General features: G+C 56.6%; 1 protein-coding gene across 7 annotated transcripts; it reads left to right on the top strand.

The window, feature by feature from the left end:
• Nucleotides 1-2,822: 2,822 nt before the first annotated feature.
• On the top strand, nucleotides 2,823-17,345 carry Gigyf1 (GRB10 interacting GYF protein 1). Of its 7 annotated transcripts, none has more exons than XM_048368407.1 (26): nucleotides 2,823-3,000; nucleotides 7,460-7,683; nucleotides 8,213-8,353; nucleotides 8,574-8,673; nucleotides 8,786-8,921; nucleotides 9,000-9,095; nucleotides 9,194-9,305; nucleotides 9,411-9,519; nucleotides 9,758-9,798; nucleotides 9,930-10,100; nucleotides 10,272-10,525; nucleotides 10,628-10,736; nucleotides 11,896-12,033; nucleotides 12,127-12,218; nucleotides 12,340-12,511; nucleotides 12,624-12,790; nucleotides 12,889-12,989; nucleotides 13,068-13,184; nucleotides 13,285-13,385; nucleotides 13,468-13,550; nucleotides 13,627-13,767; nucleotides 13,866-14,090; nucleotides 14,265-14,455; nucleotides 14,549-14,876; nucleotides 14,954-15,086; nucleotides 15,178-15,420. In XM_048368407.1, exons 4-26 carry the CDS (start codon nucleotides 8,639-8,641, stop codon nucleotides 15,228-15,230), a joined length of 3,105 nt encoding a protein of 1,034 aa, XP_048224364.1. In that variant the 5' UTR covers nucleotides 2,823-3,000; nucleotides 7,460-7,683; nucleotides 8,213-8,353; nucleotides 8,574-8,638; the 3' UTR covers nucleotides 15,231-15,420. The 7 variants fall into 7 exon arrangements, with proteins under 7 accessions (XP_048224364.1, XP_048224358.1, XP_048224349.1 ...); XM_048368401.1 differs by having other exon boundaries at nucleotides 14,549-14,882; XM_048368392.1 differs by having other exon boundaries at nucleotides 14,549-14,885; nucleotides 14,957-15,086.
• Nucleotides 17,346-17,533: the final 188 nt, after the last annotated feature.

The following is a 17,533-nucleotide window of genomic DNA, read 5'->3' as shown; positions in this document are numbered from 1 at the left end:
TGTTCCTCAATAAACAGTCCTTGCCTGTTGAGGATCGAGTCCTGCCTATTCCTTTTCTGTTCTCCTCCATTTTCCCAACAGACACTGCTAATGGAATGGAATTATTTTTTAATGTTGGATCATTAACAACACACAGGTTATAATTTTTCACTACTGCGGGGCTGGGAATATGGCCTAGTGGCAAGAGCGCTTGCCTCATACACATGAAGCCCTGGGTTCGATTACCCAGCACCACATATATAGAAAACAGCCAGAAGTGGCGCTGTGGCTCAAGTGGCAGAGTGCTAGCCTTGAGCAAAAAGAAGCCAGGGACAGTGCTCAGGCCCTGAGTCCAAGCCCCAGGACTGGCAAAAAAACAAAAAAAAAAGCCAGGGACAGTGCTCAGGCCCTGAGTTCAAGCCCCAGGACTAGCAAAATTAAACAAATTTTCACTATTGACTCAGGATGTGTTTGTTTTGTTTTTTAATGTATTTTTTTTTTTTTTTTTTGCCAGTCCTGGGCCTTGGACTCAGGGCCTGAGCACTGTCCCTGGCTTCTTCCCGCTCAAGGCTAGCACTCTGCCACTTGAGCCACAGCGCCGCTTCTGGCCGTTTTCTGTATATGTGGTGCTGGGGAATCGAACCTAGGGCCTCGTGTATTCAAGGCAGGCACTCTTGCCACTAGGCTATATCCCCAGCCCCTAATGTATTTTTTGTTGTTTGTTTTTTGAGTGCAGGTCCTGGGGCTTGAAATCAGAGCCTGAGTGCTGTCTCTGAAACCTTTTTTGTTCATGGATAGGATCATGCTCTGCTGCTTCAGCCACAGCCCCTCTTTTTCGGTGATTAATTGGAGATAGTCTCATGGACTTCCCTGGCTGAGCTGGCTTCCAACCCAAATTCTCAGATCTCAGCCTCCGCAGTAGCTAGGATTACAGGTGTGAGCTACTCCTGACTAGGGATATTTTATTTTTTTTTAATTTTAAGTAGTTGTACTAAGGGATTTCAATTCAGCAACTTAGATTATGAATATAATGCATCTAGATAATCTTATAAAAGATGTTTTGCAAACTTTTCTTTCTTAAAATTCTGGAGTTGGAAGTCAGGGTCTGGGGCTTGTTTGGACACCCCAGCCATAAAACCTTTGCTATGCAAATTCACATAAAGGTTTGCCACTTCGGTAGTTGATAAAGGCTCTTTACTGGACAGTCTTTTTGCTTTCTCCCCCCCCCACTCCAGGCCTGGGGCTTGAACTCAGGGCCTGGACCCTGTCCTCGAACCTCTCTATGCTCAAGGTTAGCGCTCTAGCAGTTGAGCCACAGCACCACTTCTGGACTTTTCTGTTCATATGGTACTGAGGAATCAGACACAGGGCTAAATGTATGCTAGGCAAGTGCTCTACCATTAAGCCTCATTCCCAGCCCAAAGGCATTATCTCTTGACTTACTCAGGATAAAAACAAAAACCAAAAGAGTGGGGGAGTCTGGGGGTGTAGCTCAAGTGGTAGTGAAAGGCCAGAGTTCAAACCCTAGTACTAGTAAAAAAGGGTGGGGAACTAGATTTAGCAGCTTACCCCTGTAATGATGGAGGATTCTGGAGATTGAAAGCTAGTGAGGGCAGACAAGTCAGCAAGACTATCTCCAATGAACCAGCAAAATGCTGGACAAGAGGTATGGCTCAAGTGGTAAATTACCTGCCTACCAAGGAGAAAAAAAATCTGAGTTCAAACTCCAGTCCCACAAAAAAAAGTTAAATTAACTAAGAACCTCAGTATACCTAAAATAAACAATAGAAGCTTTTGGGTCAAGAAAAAAAAAGCTACTGTGAGCTTATAGACTATTCTAGAAGTATTATCTGACTAAAGCTTCAATTTTATTGACTTAAGTGGTACATGGAATTGAATTTAGGGCCTAAGTGGTTCTAGACTAGCAGCTCTGCTACTGGACCTACACCAGGCTTGAACTAAGGGTCTTGTTCTCTCTGTTAGCTTTTTCTTTCAAGGCTGGAGCTTTACCACCTGAGCCGCAGCTCCCCTTGCAGCTTTTCGCTGGTTCACTGGTGATAAGGTCTCATGGGCTTTCCTTTCCAGGCTGGCTTCGGCCGGGTTCTCAGCCTCCTTAGTAGTTGGGATTACAGGTGTGAGCCATTGCTGCTCGGTTTGCAGTTCTGAATTTTATTTCGTCTCTTTCTTGCAATCCGTGTGAACTCCCTGGAGGCTGCGGATTGGCCTGGAAGGCCTGCGGGGAGTGTGAGACGCAGGCACTACCACCTGCAGGGTACTTGCCATTTTTTCCTTTAAAAACCCAGCCCTACCGAAGCCCAGTGCTGTTCTTCACCATCCTGATAGTGAGGGACAGACACAGTGCACAGCTAAAGGCTCCTGGCCGGATTCACTGAGTGTTGGTGACTTTACGGTTGTGGGTTCAAGGCCCACCTGGGTATCCGGTGTACAACGCAAAGGGCGTGAAGAGGAAGGAGGCCGGGACAGAGATGGGGCCAGTTCCCCCACCCCCATCCGCATCCCCTGCCCTCCCCTGGACGTCCCGGACGCGGCCGGCGCGGGGCGTCACGTGACGACCACGGAGGTCACGTGGTGCGGACAGGAGGGAGAAGGCGAGGGGGGCGGGGAGGCTGGCGGGCGCCGGGGCCGCGCCTCCCGGGCACGCGCGTGGCCGGGCGTGCGGCCGGAGCGGCGGCGGCGGCGTTGGAGGGGGCGGCCCCGCGTCCGCGTCACGTGGTACAAGGCGGGCAGCCATCTTGCTACAAACACAAACACAGAGGAGCGGCCGCCGCGGGAGCGCCAGCGCCCCCTCCCCTCCCCCCGCCGCCGCCGCCGCCGCCGCCACCACCGCTCTCCCTCTTCGTCCTCCTCCTTCTCCTCCTCCTCCTCCTCCTCCTCCTCCTCGCCTCCCCCCTCCTCTTCCTCCTCTCTCCCGGCCCGCCGCGCGCCCCTCGCCGCTGCCTGCCGCCGCCACCACAGCCACCACCAACGCCCGGGACCGGACCCTCGTGCCGTCCCCCCGCGGTAAGCGCTCCCCCTGCACCCCGCCCCGGAGCGGGCCCGCCCCCCGGTCCCACGGCGATTCCCGCTCCCCCGGAGGCCGCCCCCCTCAGCCCTCCCCGCCGGCCGGGCCTCGCGGCCCCGGCGCCCCCGCCTCGCGCACCTGGCGCCCCCTGAAGGGCGCGCCGTCCTCCGGCCCGCGCCCTCCACCCCTGCGCCCCAACGGTCGCCCCCGCGGGGTCCCTTCCACGCCAGCCGGGCGCCCCGACCCCGGCGCTTCCCCCCTCTCACGCCTCGATGCTGGGGTGCCCCCCTCGCGCCGTGCGTGCGCGCCCCGCGCTCTCCCCCCGGTCCCCGATGGGGTCCCCCAATGTGCCGCCGCGTTCTTAGTGGAGCTGGGCCTTGCAAATCGCATCCGCTCTTGGTCCAACATGGAAGCTGCCCCTCGGTCCGTGCACCCCGTCTGGGCTGTGCATCTGCGTCTCCTACCTTACAGGCGATCACCTTAGTGCTTGGTCATCGGGGGCGGGAGGGGGTCCCCCTTCCTTCCTCCTCCTCCTCCTCTGCCCATTGTCCAGCCGCGCGAAACACTTGCCTTACACGGGCTGTTGCCCCGTCTGTCACCATACTTCAGGCCCTTTCCAGCTCCGGTCCCCTGATGCATCCAAGGCCTCTGTACATTTCATTGCGAGGGTTTCTGTGGTGTTATTTTGCAAGAAACTTGAAAGAGAGCTTTATTATTTATTTTCTCTTTCACCAAGTCCTTACAAGAGTTCCCAGTCAAGTTCCACATCTGTTTTTTCCCAGTGCTGGGCGCTGGGAGACGCTAAATAAATTCTTGGCTGGTTCTTTCCACGAAGCTCTACGCAGCTCAAGTCTCAAGTTCACTGCTTGCCTTTCAAAGGCCACCACCACACAGCCACCTCATGCCAACTTCCATTCAGACACGCCCTCCTACCAAAAAAACCCCTGCTTGGACCCACTAAGCTGCAGCCACCCACCCTCCTCTCTATTCTATGCATCCATGCAACCCCAGGGTGTCCAGCCTCCATCCTTTAGTTCCACTTTGTGTGTCTGTGTGTGCAGGTACTGGGGCTTGAAGTCAAGATCTGGGTGCTGTTCCTTAGCTTTTTCAGTCAAAGGCTGGTGCTCTTATCACTTGACCCACAACGCTACTTCTTGGCTTTTCAATGGTTAGAGGTAAGAGTCTCATGGACTTTTCTGCCCAGGCTGGCTTCAAACTGGAGTCCTTTTGCCTTCTGAGTAGTTAGGATCACAGGTGTGAGCCACCAGCATGTGGCATGGTTTACTTTCTGTAGTGTAGGAATTTGGTCTTGGTCCTCTGCTTGGGAAGGACTTGAGACTGCTCTGGGTTTGGCGTTTGTCATTGACTAGGGAGGTGGGAGCCTGGTGGGTCCCAGATGGTAATTACAGTCAGGTGGTTTGTGTGGTTTGCTGGGCTGCTTTTGTCATCCAGGGGGCACGTTTGTATTGTGTGTCATTTGATGCACTAGGGACCCCCATTTGCACTTGCTTCGACTCTTGATTGGAGTTTGGGATGGTAGCTCCCACTTTCAAGGAGAGAAGCAGCGGCTTCATGGAAGATTGAACAAGTTTTAAGTAAAAATGGGGGCTCCTAACTCATACAGGATCTTCTCCATTCTTGGATAGTGTTGGCATAGGGGACCCTTGTGGGGAGCTGCAGCCTGCCTTCCTGGTTTTCCTTCACTAGAACTCAGGCTGTGTACATGAGTACAAGGGGTCAAATGAAATAAAGTGTGAAAGTGCTTTGAAAACTAGACTAGTCACCAAGTGGTGGGTGACATTTGTCCAGGAGGCAGTGTGGGAGGGATGGGGGGGACTCGGGGCCTGCAGCTCTTTTTTTTTTTTTTTTTTGGTCAGTGTTGGGTATGAACTCAGGGGGCCTGGGCATTGTCCCTGAGCTTTCTGTTCTACCACTTTGAGCTACAGGTCCACTTCTGGCTTTTGTGGCAGTTAATTGGAGTTGAGTCTCAGGCAGGGACTTTTCTGCCTAGGCTCTCTTCAAACGGCGATCCTCAGATCTCATCCTCCAGAGTAGCTAGGATTACAACCTTGAGCCACTGGCATCTGGCTTGCCTGCTGCTCTTTTAATCAATTACAATCTTCCTCCTGTTTCCATCCTGGGACAGGGCAGAGTCACCTCTGGTCACTTGCCCCAAATCTTGGGGCATTTTGGACTCTGCCTCTGTTAACATTGCTCCAGATGGGAACTAATTTTAGGAGTGTAGTCAGGAATTCACGCTCTGAACTTAGTATTGGGAACACTTATTCTGTATGTTCCCAAACCCAGCCAACAGGCTCCTTGCCTGTCCCTCAAGCCATTTGGGACCTTGCAGGACCAGCTGTGACCGCTCCCTTTGTCTCCAGCAGGGGGCAGTCTTTTAATAGCACTTCTAATGTGAGGGGAGGGGGGCAGAGGTGAGAGGTGGGCAGACTGAGGCAGAGCCAAGGGCTGGGGGACAAGCTGGGTGGCCCAGGCCGCCAGGAGAAGGTGAGAGGAAAGGATGCCATCCTTAGTCCCGGCTTATCTTCATTGCAGGGTGACCAAATGCCAGGCATTGAGTGTGTGATGCACAAACATCAGACCATTGCTATTGCTGGTTGTGAGTTTTGGGTTTTTACTTTGTTTTCTCAGGGATTTCCCTCTGGCAGGACTGCAGATTCTCCTGGGGTGGTGTATGTAAATGAAGGAGTGTATGTTGGTTTCTCTTACTCCCTGATAAACACTGAAGAGGCTTTGTGGGGAGAGGAGGGATCTTGGTCTTAGTGCTGTGGATCTGCCAGATGCTTCTTTTTTTTTTTTGGCCAGTCCTGGGCCTTGGACTCAGGGCCTAAGCGCTGTCCCTGGCTTCTTCCCGCTCAAGGCTAGCACTCTGCCACTTGAGCCACAGCGCCGCTTCTGGCCGTTTTCTGTATATGTGGTGCTGGGGAATCGAACCTAGGGCCTCGTGTATCCGAGGCAGGCACTCTTGCCACTAGGCTATATCCCCAGCCCCCTGCCAGATGCTTCTTGATGGGAGCCCTGGATGCCAGTGGCAATCCTCTGCCCAGTTGTAAACAGCTATTGTCAAAATGCCCCTTGGGGGCAGGATCATCCCCCACCTCCAGTAAGAACTGGCTTTGAGGTGGCATGTGGGCCAGGGCATACCTGTCATCAGGGCTGGACACTGCCTACTGCTTGCCTGGTCCTTTCAGTCTGAGGAAGAAGCTAGACAGCCCCCAGCTCCTGTCCCTGGGATATCTGTGTCTGAGTCCAGAGACTTGTCTTATGTTGTTTCTCCAATATGGGAGTCTTGGGTTGTTCTGCCTTTTCTCCCCCTGCCTGTCCCCTGCCTCTGCCATGTCCCTCTGCTTGTTTCTTCCTCTGTGAGGGAGAGGTGGGAGGGTCACCCCTTCCATTTCCACCCCTTTAACTCAAGCAGCCTCCCATGACTGCAGGTCTAGTGTGTCCCACAGAGTGAACAAAGGAAGCTGAAACTGCTGTCCTGAAGCTATATGAAGGAAGGCAGGCCTTTGTGGTGTTTAGGGTAGGGAGGGCTGAGGTGGAAGTGCTTGTCCCCAATACCTTTTTCCTGTGAGGGTGGATGGAGTCCAGAGCCTTGGATGTGCCAAGCACTCACTCTACCACTGAGCCACACCCTGGCCCCTCACTCAGTGCTGGTGAGGTTTTTTCTGCTGGTACTGGAGTTTGAACTCAGATCCTGGTGCTTACAAACACCCCAAGCCCTTTTTTGCTTTAGTTGTTTTTCAGTAGTGTCTTAGGGTTTCCCCTGGGCTAGCCCTAGATTGTGGTCTACTTACCTATACCTCCTTCTTAGTTGGGATTTCAGGCATGGACCACCCACTAGTTTGTTAATTGAGATGGATGGGGGCCTTGGTAACTTTTTACCTGGACTGGCCTGGAACCAAGTTTCTCTTTGAGTTTTTGTCTCCTCAGTAGCTGAAATTACAGATAGGTGCTTCCACCACTGCAGTCTTTTAGAAATTGTGGCCATAAAATGTATTGCTTTAACTATTATTCATCTCCAGAAGTTTTTTCCTTTTCTTTGGCTAAAACCTTGGACATATGCATCACCTCCTGCCCCTCCGTCACCTGCCAGCAGCCCTTGCTGCCTCTGTGAATGGGCCCTGTAGAGGTAGTTTGGTGTGTGTGTTGTGACATCGTGTCCAGCAGTGATCAGATCCTGGGCTTAATATAAGAATGTTAGTCTTGTTCTGTGGCCATGGAGGCCTTGTGGAATGCAGTGGGAAGAAGAGCCATGAGTTTCCTGTGGGCCTCTCAGTGCTCTGAACTCCAGGCTCTTGAGGATGAGGTGCCCTGGTACTGAGTGCCATCACCCTAGTCCCCGGGGTGGCTCCACTGCCTGACAGGGTTTGCTTCAATTACAGGTGAGAGCATTTTCCTAGGCCCTGGTGGAAACCTCTTCCTCCTTCCTTCCAGACTCCTGGCGTCCTGGAGTGGACGGCCTGCAGAGGTGCTGCTCCAGCCTCCACCTTGCCCTGTGACAGACGCCTGAGTACCTGAACACATCTCTTTTCTCCTGTGCTCCTGCCTGCCCACCTGGATGAGCCCCCTCCCAAGGATCTCCTCCCCTGTTCCTTAGAGGATCCCATTACTATTGCCGCCACCTCTTAGGCCCCAGTGACTTTGCTTTCCACTTTATGGTGAGGGAACTTTCTCATGCTTTCTATGAGTGTCTGTCTGCTGTTTTTCACTGGGCTCTTTCCCAGACCTAGGCCTTGGATTCTTGGATTCACTGTCCAAGCAGTCAAGCAGCCTTGGTTTGCTTGTTTTTGAGACAAGGTCTTGCTTGTGCAGCCACGCAGGCCTCAAGCTCACAGTCCTCCTGCCTTGGCCTCCCACGTGCTTAAATTAGATGTGTGGTGCCATGCCTGGCTGTGGTAATTTTACTTGAGGAAAGTCATTTAGGTAAACATCCCAGATTTGTGCCTAATCTTTCTCAGAATGAGGAGGTTCCAGCAAGTTTGTTCACTTGTTACATGCTCAGAAGGTCTGTGCCTGCCTCAGTTGCTTTTTGACTAGATTCTGTGTGACCTATCTCTTTCCGTGAAGGGCACACTGGTGACCTGAGACCTGGCCTACCATGTGTGTCACGAGCACTCCAGGCCTATCCAGCTGAGCCGGACAGAGGTGGGGACTGACTGCCTCCTTTTCCTTCTCCTTCTCCCTGAGGATCTTCCCCAGATGTGAAGGGTCTCCCACGACGCTGCTGAGGCCAGACCAGTAGCCAGTGTCTTGGGCCCCTGGTTCACCCCAGCACCAGCTCCTGCCTGAAGAGAGTCTGGCCCTCCCTCTTCCCGGGCAAGGCCCCAGGTGAGCGGTGCCCTGTGGAGGAGAAGGGGCTTGAGCTCGCCCGGTTCTCCTCTCTGTCCGCCAGGTCCCTCGCCCACCTTGCCTGAGCTTCGGCTACCCTATGGTGTGAGAGGCCATGTGGCTGGCGTCGGTGAGCCCTGTGATGGTGTCCACTGAGGTGGGGGCCAGGACGACGGCCAACCTGCAGAGGCCACGTCAGCCCCTGCTCCTGTGTCCACAGGTGTTGGGACAGTCGAGGGCTCCCCTCTCCTTACCCAGCCTCCGGGAAGCACCACTAGGGCCACAATGGCTGCAGAGACACTCAACTTCGGGCCTGAGTGGTGAGTCACTGCTCTGGCTGGGTTGGAGGAGCTGGGGTGAAGAGCAGAACCCCTTACCCGGTCTCTCTCCCTTCCTCCCTTCCTCCTTTCCTCCCTCCCATGTGTCTGCTAGGCTGAGGGCCCTTTCCCGTGGTGGCAGCGTGGCCTCCCCACCTCCATCCCCTGCCATGCCCAAGTACAAGTACAAGCTGGCCGACTACCGCTATGGACGGGAGGAGATGCTGGCCCTCTATGTGAAGGAGAACAAGGTGTGTGTGGATGCGGGGTGGGGGTGGGGCCCACCTGTGTAGCCAGAGGCCCCTGAGTGTTTGTCTTCTGCCCCACAGGTCCCTGAGGAGCTGCAGGACAAGGAGTTTTCCGCTGTGTTGCAGGAGGAGCCGCTGCAGCCCCTCGCCCTGGAGCCTCTGACCGAGGAGGAGCAGGTGGAGCAGGCAGAGGCCAGGGGCCAGGCAGGGATTGGCGGTGGGGACTGTGGTCAGGAAGATGGGGTCCTAACTCCCACCCCTGGCTCCCTCCTCAGAGAAACTTCTCCCTGTCAGTGAACAGTGTGGCTGTGCTGAGGCTGATGGGGAAAGGGGCCGGGCCCCCTCTGGCTACTACCCCCCGTGGCAGGGGCAGCACACGAAGCCGAGGTAGAGGACTACGTCTCTGGAGTGGGTGCAGTCAGTCTGCCGTGACAAGGGGGAGGCGTGACACCAGGCGGTGTCACATCCAAGTGTCCTCCCTACCTTTTCCAGGCCGTGGCCGTGGTGACAGTTGCTTTTACCAAAGAAGCATCGAGGAAGGCGAAGGGGCCTTTGGACGGAACCCCAGGGAGATCCAGCGAAGCCAGAGTTGGGATGACAGGTGGGACTGGAAGGAAATGGTGCAGGCTTGCTCAGTGCAAGATGACCAAGCACTTCCCTTAAGCTCTGGCCAATGCCTTTCAGGCCCTGCCTGCCCTTTTCCTCGTGATTGTCTTAGGGTCCCCATGGTCAGTGTACCCCGTTGGAGCCCTTTTCCCATGCCTGCTTCTCCCTTGGTCTTGGTTCTGAAGGGTAGGGAGGAGGCTCGACTGTGTCCAACCAATGCATTTCTCCTACAGAGGTGAGAGGCGCTTTGAGAAGTCAGCACGGAGGGATGGAGGTATGAGGCTGTGGGGTGGTGGTCAGAGGTGGGATGGCCGGGGTGGGTGGCCCCGGTGGAGTCAGGAGGAAGGCAGAACAGGCTTCAGTCCTTACCTGTCAGCATCCACTGTCTGTCTGCCCCACCCCCAGCTCGCTCTGGGTTTGAAGAGGGAGGGGCTGGCCTGAGGAAGGAGCACACTCGCTCAGATAGCGAGAACTGGCGTTCACTTCGGGAAGAGCAAGAGGAGGAGGAGGAAGGCAGCTGGAGACTTGGGGCAGGACCTCGGAGAGATGGTGATCGCTGGCGCTCTGCCAGCCCTGGTAAGATTGGGTAGGGTGGGGTTCGGGAAGTGTCCTAGGGTAGGTGGCCCTCTTAATAAGGGAGATGGCAGAAAGTGCATGGGGTAGGTCCGAGTGAGAGAGGTCCTGGCTGGTTCTGGGAGCTTCTGGCTTGACAGGAGGCTGATTTTCTTTCTCTAACTTTTCCTCTAGATGGTGGCCCTCGCTCTGCTGGCTGGCGGGAACATGGGGAGCGGCGACGCAAGTTTGATTTTGATTTGCGAGGGGAGAGAGGAGGGTGTGGTGAAGAGGACGGGCGGGGTGGGGGAGGCAGCTCTCACCTCCGGAGGTGCCGAGGGCCAGATGGCTTTGATGACGACAAGGATGGGCTCCCAGAGTGGTGTCTGGACGATGAGGATGAGGAGATGGGCACCTTCGATGCCTCTGGGGCCTTCCTACCTCTCAAGGTACCTGTGCAGCCCTGGGGAGAGCTGGGCAGAGGTCTTTGGGAGCCCTCCTGGGTCCTTTGTTCCCCTCCCACCATGTGCTCTCCACCCCTCCCCACACAGAAGGGCCCCAAGGAGTCCATTCCTGAGGAGCAAGAGCTTGACTTCCAGGGCTTGGAGGAGGAAGAGGAAGAGACTTCGGAAGGCCTGGATGGAGAGGTCCCTGAGGCAGGTAAGGCTGCAAGGCCTGGCCACGAAGGAGGCCCTGGGCTGTGTTGCTGGGCTTGTACTGACTGCCTACCTACCTGTGAATTTGGGCTGCTTAGAAACACAGCAGAGCAAGCACATATTTAGATGTGGGGAGGGACCTAGAGCAGAACACCAGGCGAGAAGCTGAATCAATGTGACCTTTGAAACTCCCTGGCTCTGTAGCCTGAGTGGCACTCAGTGACCTGCACACAGCCCTGTGTGATGTTGCAGGTCCCCTGGTGTCTCACAGTGTGGGAGCATCATGGGAGAGTCAGTGGTACTCAGCTTCCAGCTCCACTGCATGAGCACCAGTTAAAAGGGTGCATATACACTGCCCAGCACTTGGGTGGCAGCTTGGGGAGGGGGCAGTACCACTGCTTGTAAAGTCTGGGCCTTGGGTTCTTGCTTGGCTTTTTCACTCATGACTGATTGGCACTCTACCACTTGAGCCACAGCTCCACTTAGGGTTTTTTTTTTTTTGTTTTAATGTTAATAGGAGATAAGAGTCTCGTGGATTTTCCCTTCTAGGGCCGACTTTGAACCACAAATTCTTAGATCTCAGCCTCCAGAGTAGTTAGGATTACAGATTTAAGAAGCCCCAGGTGCCTGACTGAGCTTTTTATTAGTAATTATAGATAGGACGCTTTTGAACTTTCCTTCCCAAGCTGGCCTGGAGCCATAATCCTCAGATTTTAGCCTCCAGAATAGCTAGGGTTATAGACATTAGGCACTGGTGCCTAGCCCTTGTTCCTTTTTTATATGCAGTGCTAAGGTCTAAACTCTGGCCTTTGTGCTTGTTATGAGAGTGCTCTACCACCTGAATTATGCCTCCAGCGCTGAGCGTATTTTCCAAATAGGCTCTCCCCGTGCATTTTGCCTTTCTACCTAAGCCAGCCTTGGACTTTGATTCTCCTGTCTACACCTCCTGTGTATCACAGGCATAACCTACCATGACTGGCTTGTTGGTTGAGATAGGCTCTTGCTAATTCCCCACCCCAATCCCCACTGTGGTGGCCTTGAACCATGAAACCATGAGCCTCCCAATTATCACCTACTGAGTAGCTAGGATTACAGGCATGAGCTACCATGTCCAGCCTTCTCCCTTACAGTTTTGAGTTCTGGAAATAATCCTTCTCTTCCAGGTGGGAAGGAGTTGACCCCTCTGCCTCCTCCAGAGGAGAAGTCTAGCTCCTCATCCCCACTGCCCACCTTGGGTCCCCTCTGGGCAGCAAATGGGGCTGCTGATGAAACTGTGGAGAAAGAGCTCCCTGCCACTGAAGGTAGATGGGCCGTGCGTGTGTGTGCCTGGCACGGTGATGTGTGCTCCCTATCCCCTTTTCCTCACCTCCCTGCTCATGTGTCTTCGCTCCTAGGAAATGATGTTCCTCTTAGTCCTGGGGTGGGCTCCCCCGCAGGGCCGTCAGGAGACCTGGAGGATGAGGAAGGCTTGAAGCACCTGCAGCAGGTGAGGCTCCTTCAGGGTGCAGTGCACCACTGTGTCAGTCCCTGCCCCAGAGTCCATCCTTGGCACTCTGTCCTTGACCTGATGTTGGTGGGGTTGGGTTGCTGCTGTACCTCTCTTCCAGGAGGCAGAGAAGCTGGTAGCATCGCTGCAGGACAGCTCCCTGGAGGAGGAGCAGTTCACAGCTGCCATGCAGGCCCAGGGCCTGCGCCACTGCACAGCTGCCCCTGCCCTGCCCCTCAGCCATGGCGCTGCCCGGAAGTGGTTCTACAAGGACCCCCAGGGGGAGATCCAAGGTAGCCACGGAAGCCAGGGCCACTGGGACTGGGCTTTGTTCAAGTGACTCTGGTGGGCCCTTTGATCCCAGTTGGCTTTTTTCTCCCGCTGTCCCTTCCTGCCTCGGTGCAGGCCCCTTCACCACCCAGGAGATGGCGGAGTGGTTCCAGGCCGGCTACTTCTCCATGTCCCTGCTGGTGAAGCGGGGCTGTGACGAGGGCTTCCAGCCCCTGGGAGAGGTCATCAAGATGTGGGGCCGTGTGCCCTTTGGCCCTGGCCCCTCGCCGCCCCCGCTGTTGGTGAGCTCGGGCCCTGCCGGTTGCAAGGGGATGAGGATGGCAGTGGCCCCGACCCCCTTGCCAGCTGGGTTTGCTCACTTGGGTGCTCACATCCCCAGGGGAGCATGGATCAGGAGCGGCTGAAGAAACAGCAGGAGCTGGCCGCGGCCACCTTGTACCAGCAGCTGCAGCACCAGCACTTGCTTCAGCTTGTCGGCAGGTATGCAGGCTGCAGGCCTCGGGCTCTGGGCTGGTGGTGAGGCCGTTCAGGTGCTGCCCATGCTCCCTGTGCCCATAGCCGCCAGCTCCCGCAGTGTGCGCCCCGAGAAAAGGCAGCTATGGGGGACCTGACGCCGCCGCAGCAGCAGCAGCTCACCGCCTTCCTGCAGCAGCTCCAGGCTCTCAAATCCCCCAGGTCCGCATGTAGCCCCTCAGGGGAGGTGGGAGAGGGAGCGAGAATTGAGGGGTCCCTGTAGGCCCTGAGGCCGAGACCTGACCCAGCCTTTGCTCCTCAGAGGCGGGGACCAGAACCTGCTCCCGACTATGAGCCGCTCCTTGTCGGTGCCAGATTCCGGCCCCCTCTGGGATTTACATACCTCAGTCTCATCACCCTCCGGTGAGTGGACCCCCACCCCCTCCCTACGTTGGGCGGGAGCCACGGGCCTCTGTGCCCTCTGCAGCTGCCTCTGCCCACACAGGTGGTGAGACCAGTCTTTGGGACATACCAATTAACTCTTCGACTCAGGGTCCAATTCTAGAACAACTCCAGCTGCAGCATAAAGTGAGTGTGAGGCTGGGGTTGGACGCGGGCCGGGCACAGGCAACAGGGCCTGGCACCGAACCCCTGGCGCTTGCAGTTCCAGGAACGCAGAGAAGCGGAGCTCAGGGCCAAGCGGGAGGAGGAGGAGCGCAAGCGGCGGGAGGAGAAGCGGCGCCAGCAGCAGCAGGAGGAGCAGAAGCGGAGGCAGGAGGAGGAAGAGCTCTTCCGGCGCAAGCAGGCTGGTGTCCCCGCTCTCCTGCTCTCCCAGAATGGAGCCCACGCAGGGTGGGGGTGGGAGTGGAGGGAGCCACCCTCACCCGCTGTCTCTTGGCACAGGTGCGGCAGCAGGAGCTGCTGCTGAAGTTGCTGCAGCAGCAACAGGCAGCGCAGGCCCCGGTGCCTGCGGCGCCCAGCTCCCCGCCTCCGCCCTGGGCCGGGCTGTCCAAACAGGGCCTGTCCATGAAGACGCTGCTGGAGCTCCAGCTGGAGGGTGAGCGGCAGCTGCACAAACAGCCCATGGCCCGCGAGGCACTGAGGGCCCAGGCCTCCAACCACCGAGTGGTAAGCTGAACAAGACTCCCCTGGCCCAGGCAAGTCCCTAGGAAACGTCTGGAATGCCCCTAAGCCACCATTGCGTGCCTGCCTGGCTCCCACCCTCCTCCCTTCCCTGTGCCCCTGCCTGGCTTTCTCAGGTCTCTTGGCGGAGCCCTCTGACTCACTCTTTACCTTTTGCAGCAACTTGGGGGCCTGGGCACGAACCCCCTGAACCAGTGGGTATCTGAGGCTGGACCACTGTGGGGTGGGCCTGACAAGAGTGGGGGCAGTGGCAGTGGCGGGCTTGGGCTCTGGGAGGACACTCTGAAGAGCAGCGGGAGCCTGGCCCGCAGCCTGGGCCTGAAGAACAGCCGGAGCAGCCCATCTCTCGGGTGGGTGCCTGCCTGTGAAGCTGGGGGGCCGGGGAGTGCCAAGTGCCCCCCCACCCCCCCACTAATCTCAGGTTCCCATGCTACCACCCTCAGTGACTCGTACAGCCACCTGTCAGGTCGGCCTGTCCGCAAAAAGACGGAGGATGAGGAGAAGCTGCTGAAGCTGCTGCAGGGGATCCCCAGGCCCCAGGACGGCTTCACCCAGTGGTGTGAGCAGATGCTGCACACGCTGAGTGCTGCGGGCAGCCTGGATGTGCCCATGGCCGTGGCCATCCTCAAGGAAGTGGAGTCCCCCTACGATGTCCACGATTATATCCGTTCCTGCTTGGGGGATACGCTGGAAGCCAAAGAATTTGCCAAACAATTCCTGGAGCGGAGAGCCAAGCAGAAAGCCAGCCAGCAGCGACAACAGCAGCAGCAGCAGCAGCAGCAGGTAAGGGCTGGAGCCCCAAGGAGGGGAAAGGGGCCCCCGGGCCTGTGTGACACACCCTCCTCTCTCAGGAAGCATGGCTGAGCAGCGCCTCCCTGCAGACGGCCTTCCAGGCCAACCACAGCACCAAACTCGGCCCTGGGGAGGGCAGCAAGGCCAAGAGGCGGGCATTGATGCTGCACTCGGACCCCAGCATCTTGGGTGAGTTGGGGGGCTGGGAAGGAGCTGGGCTTCCTCCATGCAGGCTACATCGACTCTGGGAGAGCTGGAACATGCTTCTCCCCTGCTGCAGGCTATGCCCTGCACGGCCCTTCTGGTGAGATCGAGAGCGTGGATGACTACTGACCAGCCAGTCCCACCAGCCCCTGCCTGGGTGAAGGCCGAGGGCGGCAGTGGTGGCAGCGGCAGCAGCAGCAGCAACGGCAGTGGCATGGATCCTTGGGTCCCCAGCCTGCAGGCTCCCAGCCGGGAGCAGAGGAGGAAGCAGGGGCAGAGTCCCCAGCACTTGTTACAAACCACACGATGCACCTTAACTCACCCACCACGAGGCACTTTATGGATTGGGGGGAAGGGGGTTTCCTTTTTTTAAAGTGACTGAAGAAAATGTTAGGAGAGACAGTGTCCTTTAAGAACTAGACTCTAGCACCCTCCCCCTCGGGGAGAGCTGGTACTCTTAACACCCCTCCCCCTCGGGGAGAGTGGGTACACAGTGGAAGGTCCACAAACGTTTTTTGTTTTGTTTTGTTTTGTTTTTAAGAAAAAGATGAAAAAAGAAAAAAAAGTTAGGCTGAAAGAGAAACACTGTTATTGGGGCTGTGGGGCGCAGTCTCTGGACCAGTCCTGCCAGCCCCGAGGCTGCATGTACCCCCTTGCCCCTGAACGTGGGCCACTGGGGTAACTGGAAGTTGGGGGCCAGCAGTTTGCACAGCATGGCCCCCTCGGAGCCCTGCCTGCCGACCCGCTGTGAACAGCCCCCCATTGCTGTGACTGTGGCAGAGGTGTCCGGAATGGGGGCCAAAGTTGCCCCTTGGCATCGCTGCTTTGGGGGAAAGTTGCACAAATCGGACAAGCTCCCCTCAGCCCCCAGCTGCCATTCTGCGCCCCCTGACGGGCAAATGGAAAGGGCCATTTGGTGCCAGCCTTCTGTCGGGTGGAAAGACTCAGGCCTGCTGAGGGACTTCCCCCCCACTGCTGCCACTTTGGGGGACAGCCTGGGTGACACAGCCCCAGCTCCCTGCCTTGCCACATGAATGTATTTTCTAGCCCTCAGTCCCTGCCCCAGCCCCTTTGAGGAGTGGGCTGTTCTTTCAGGAGCGAGTGGCACCGTTTCTAGCCAAGTCCTTGCTCCTGGGAGGTAGAAGGGTGTTGAAGGCTGGAAATGGGCGGCTAGGGGCTGTGCACTGCAGTGCAGGGGGCTATCGGAAGGGACCCCTTGTAGTCTGTAGCCAGTCTGTGGGGGTGTGGACCCCGGGCCCTGTGCCTGACCCCTCTGCAGGAGACGTGGCCATCTCTCCCCTCTAGGTTCTTGGCAGGGAGGAACGGAGAGGCGCCTAGGCTGCCCCTGCCTGCACTGGGCTCCATGGGATCTGGGTTTTTTCAAGTTTTTTTTTTTCCTCTTTTGGGTTTCTCATTGAGCTTCTCCATCAACCTCATTGCTAGAGTGCAGTATTGGGGCGAGACCGCCACTGCCACCTCCATGAATGTATTTCCTCCTGCCCCGGGGAGGGGAGGGGCCCCAGGTTTTTACCCATTGTCCCTGGAGAGATGACTTTGAGTTTTGTTCATTTTTTGATTTGTTTTTGGCACCAAAGTGGCAACTGGGTCAGTGTTGGGGGTAAAGCTGGCTCCCAGGTGGACAGTGTCCACCTGCTCCTCCTTGTTTTTGACAGTGTTAGCGACGGGGAAAAGACAATTTTCTCTCTAAAGCAATAAGGGGGTGATGGGCCGGGGGGGGGATGTCTTGCTGCTGCTGGCCCCCAGCTCTTTCTCCCCTCTTGCCAGTGTGGCGACATGAGAGGGTGGGGGAGACACCTGTTGTGACTGAATGTAACCGCCCTGCCCCTGCCACAGCCAATGCAGGGGAAGGGGGGCACTTCCTGTCTCTTCCTGGCCCTTTCCCCCAGCTAAAGAGACTTTGAACTTGGGGGGGTCCACGAGCCTGGAGAGGCCTTAACCCCCATGAGGAAGTTTAGGGGTAGCCCTCTCCTACCCCATCCCCTCTGAGAGTGATCAATGTTTACAAGTTCTGAGCCCCCAGCCCAGGGACTCAGACCCCTATCCAATCCTTACCCGTCTTCCTGGGCCCTAGCTGCCCCCTTCCTGGGGTTTGGGGGTGGTACAGGGATCCTCTATTCCCTCATCCTTGTATTCAGTCTCCCCTACTCCCTTCACCCTGTGTGATTTCCTCTCTACTTGCCCCTGTAAATACTTGCCCCAATAAAACTTGGTGTGTGTTCTTTGCTTGCCTGCTGGCTTCTGTGGAGGTCGGGAAGGGAAGGAATAAGTGGTGTGGCTAGGCACTGGGACCTAAGGCACTGACTGGGGTGGGGTACAGCTAGATACGTTGTGTGGATCTGAGAACCACTGGCCCCAACCGTCTGGTCCAGAGCTTGGCTTGGTGGGGCCAGGCCGCAAAGACTACCAAGACA

The sequence above is a fragment of the Perognathus longimembris genome, chromosome 1 (genome assembly GCF_023159225.1).
Source record: "Perognathus longimembris pacificus isolate PPM17 chromosome 1, ASM2315922v1, whole genome shotgun sequence".
NCBI lineage: Eukaryota > Metazoa > Chordata > Mammalia > Rodentia > Heteromyidae > Perognathus > Perognathus longimembris.
Note: the sequence above shows the minus strand (reverse complement) of the source record. Positions and strands in the feature narration are given on the sequence as shown.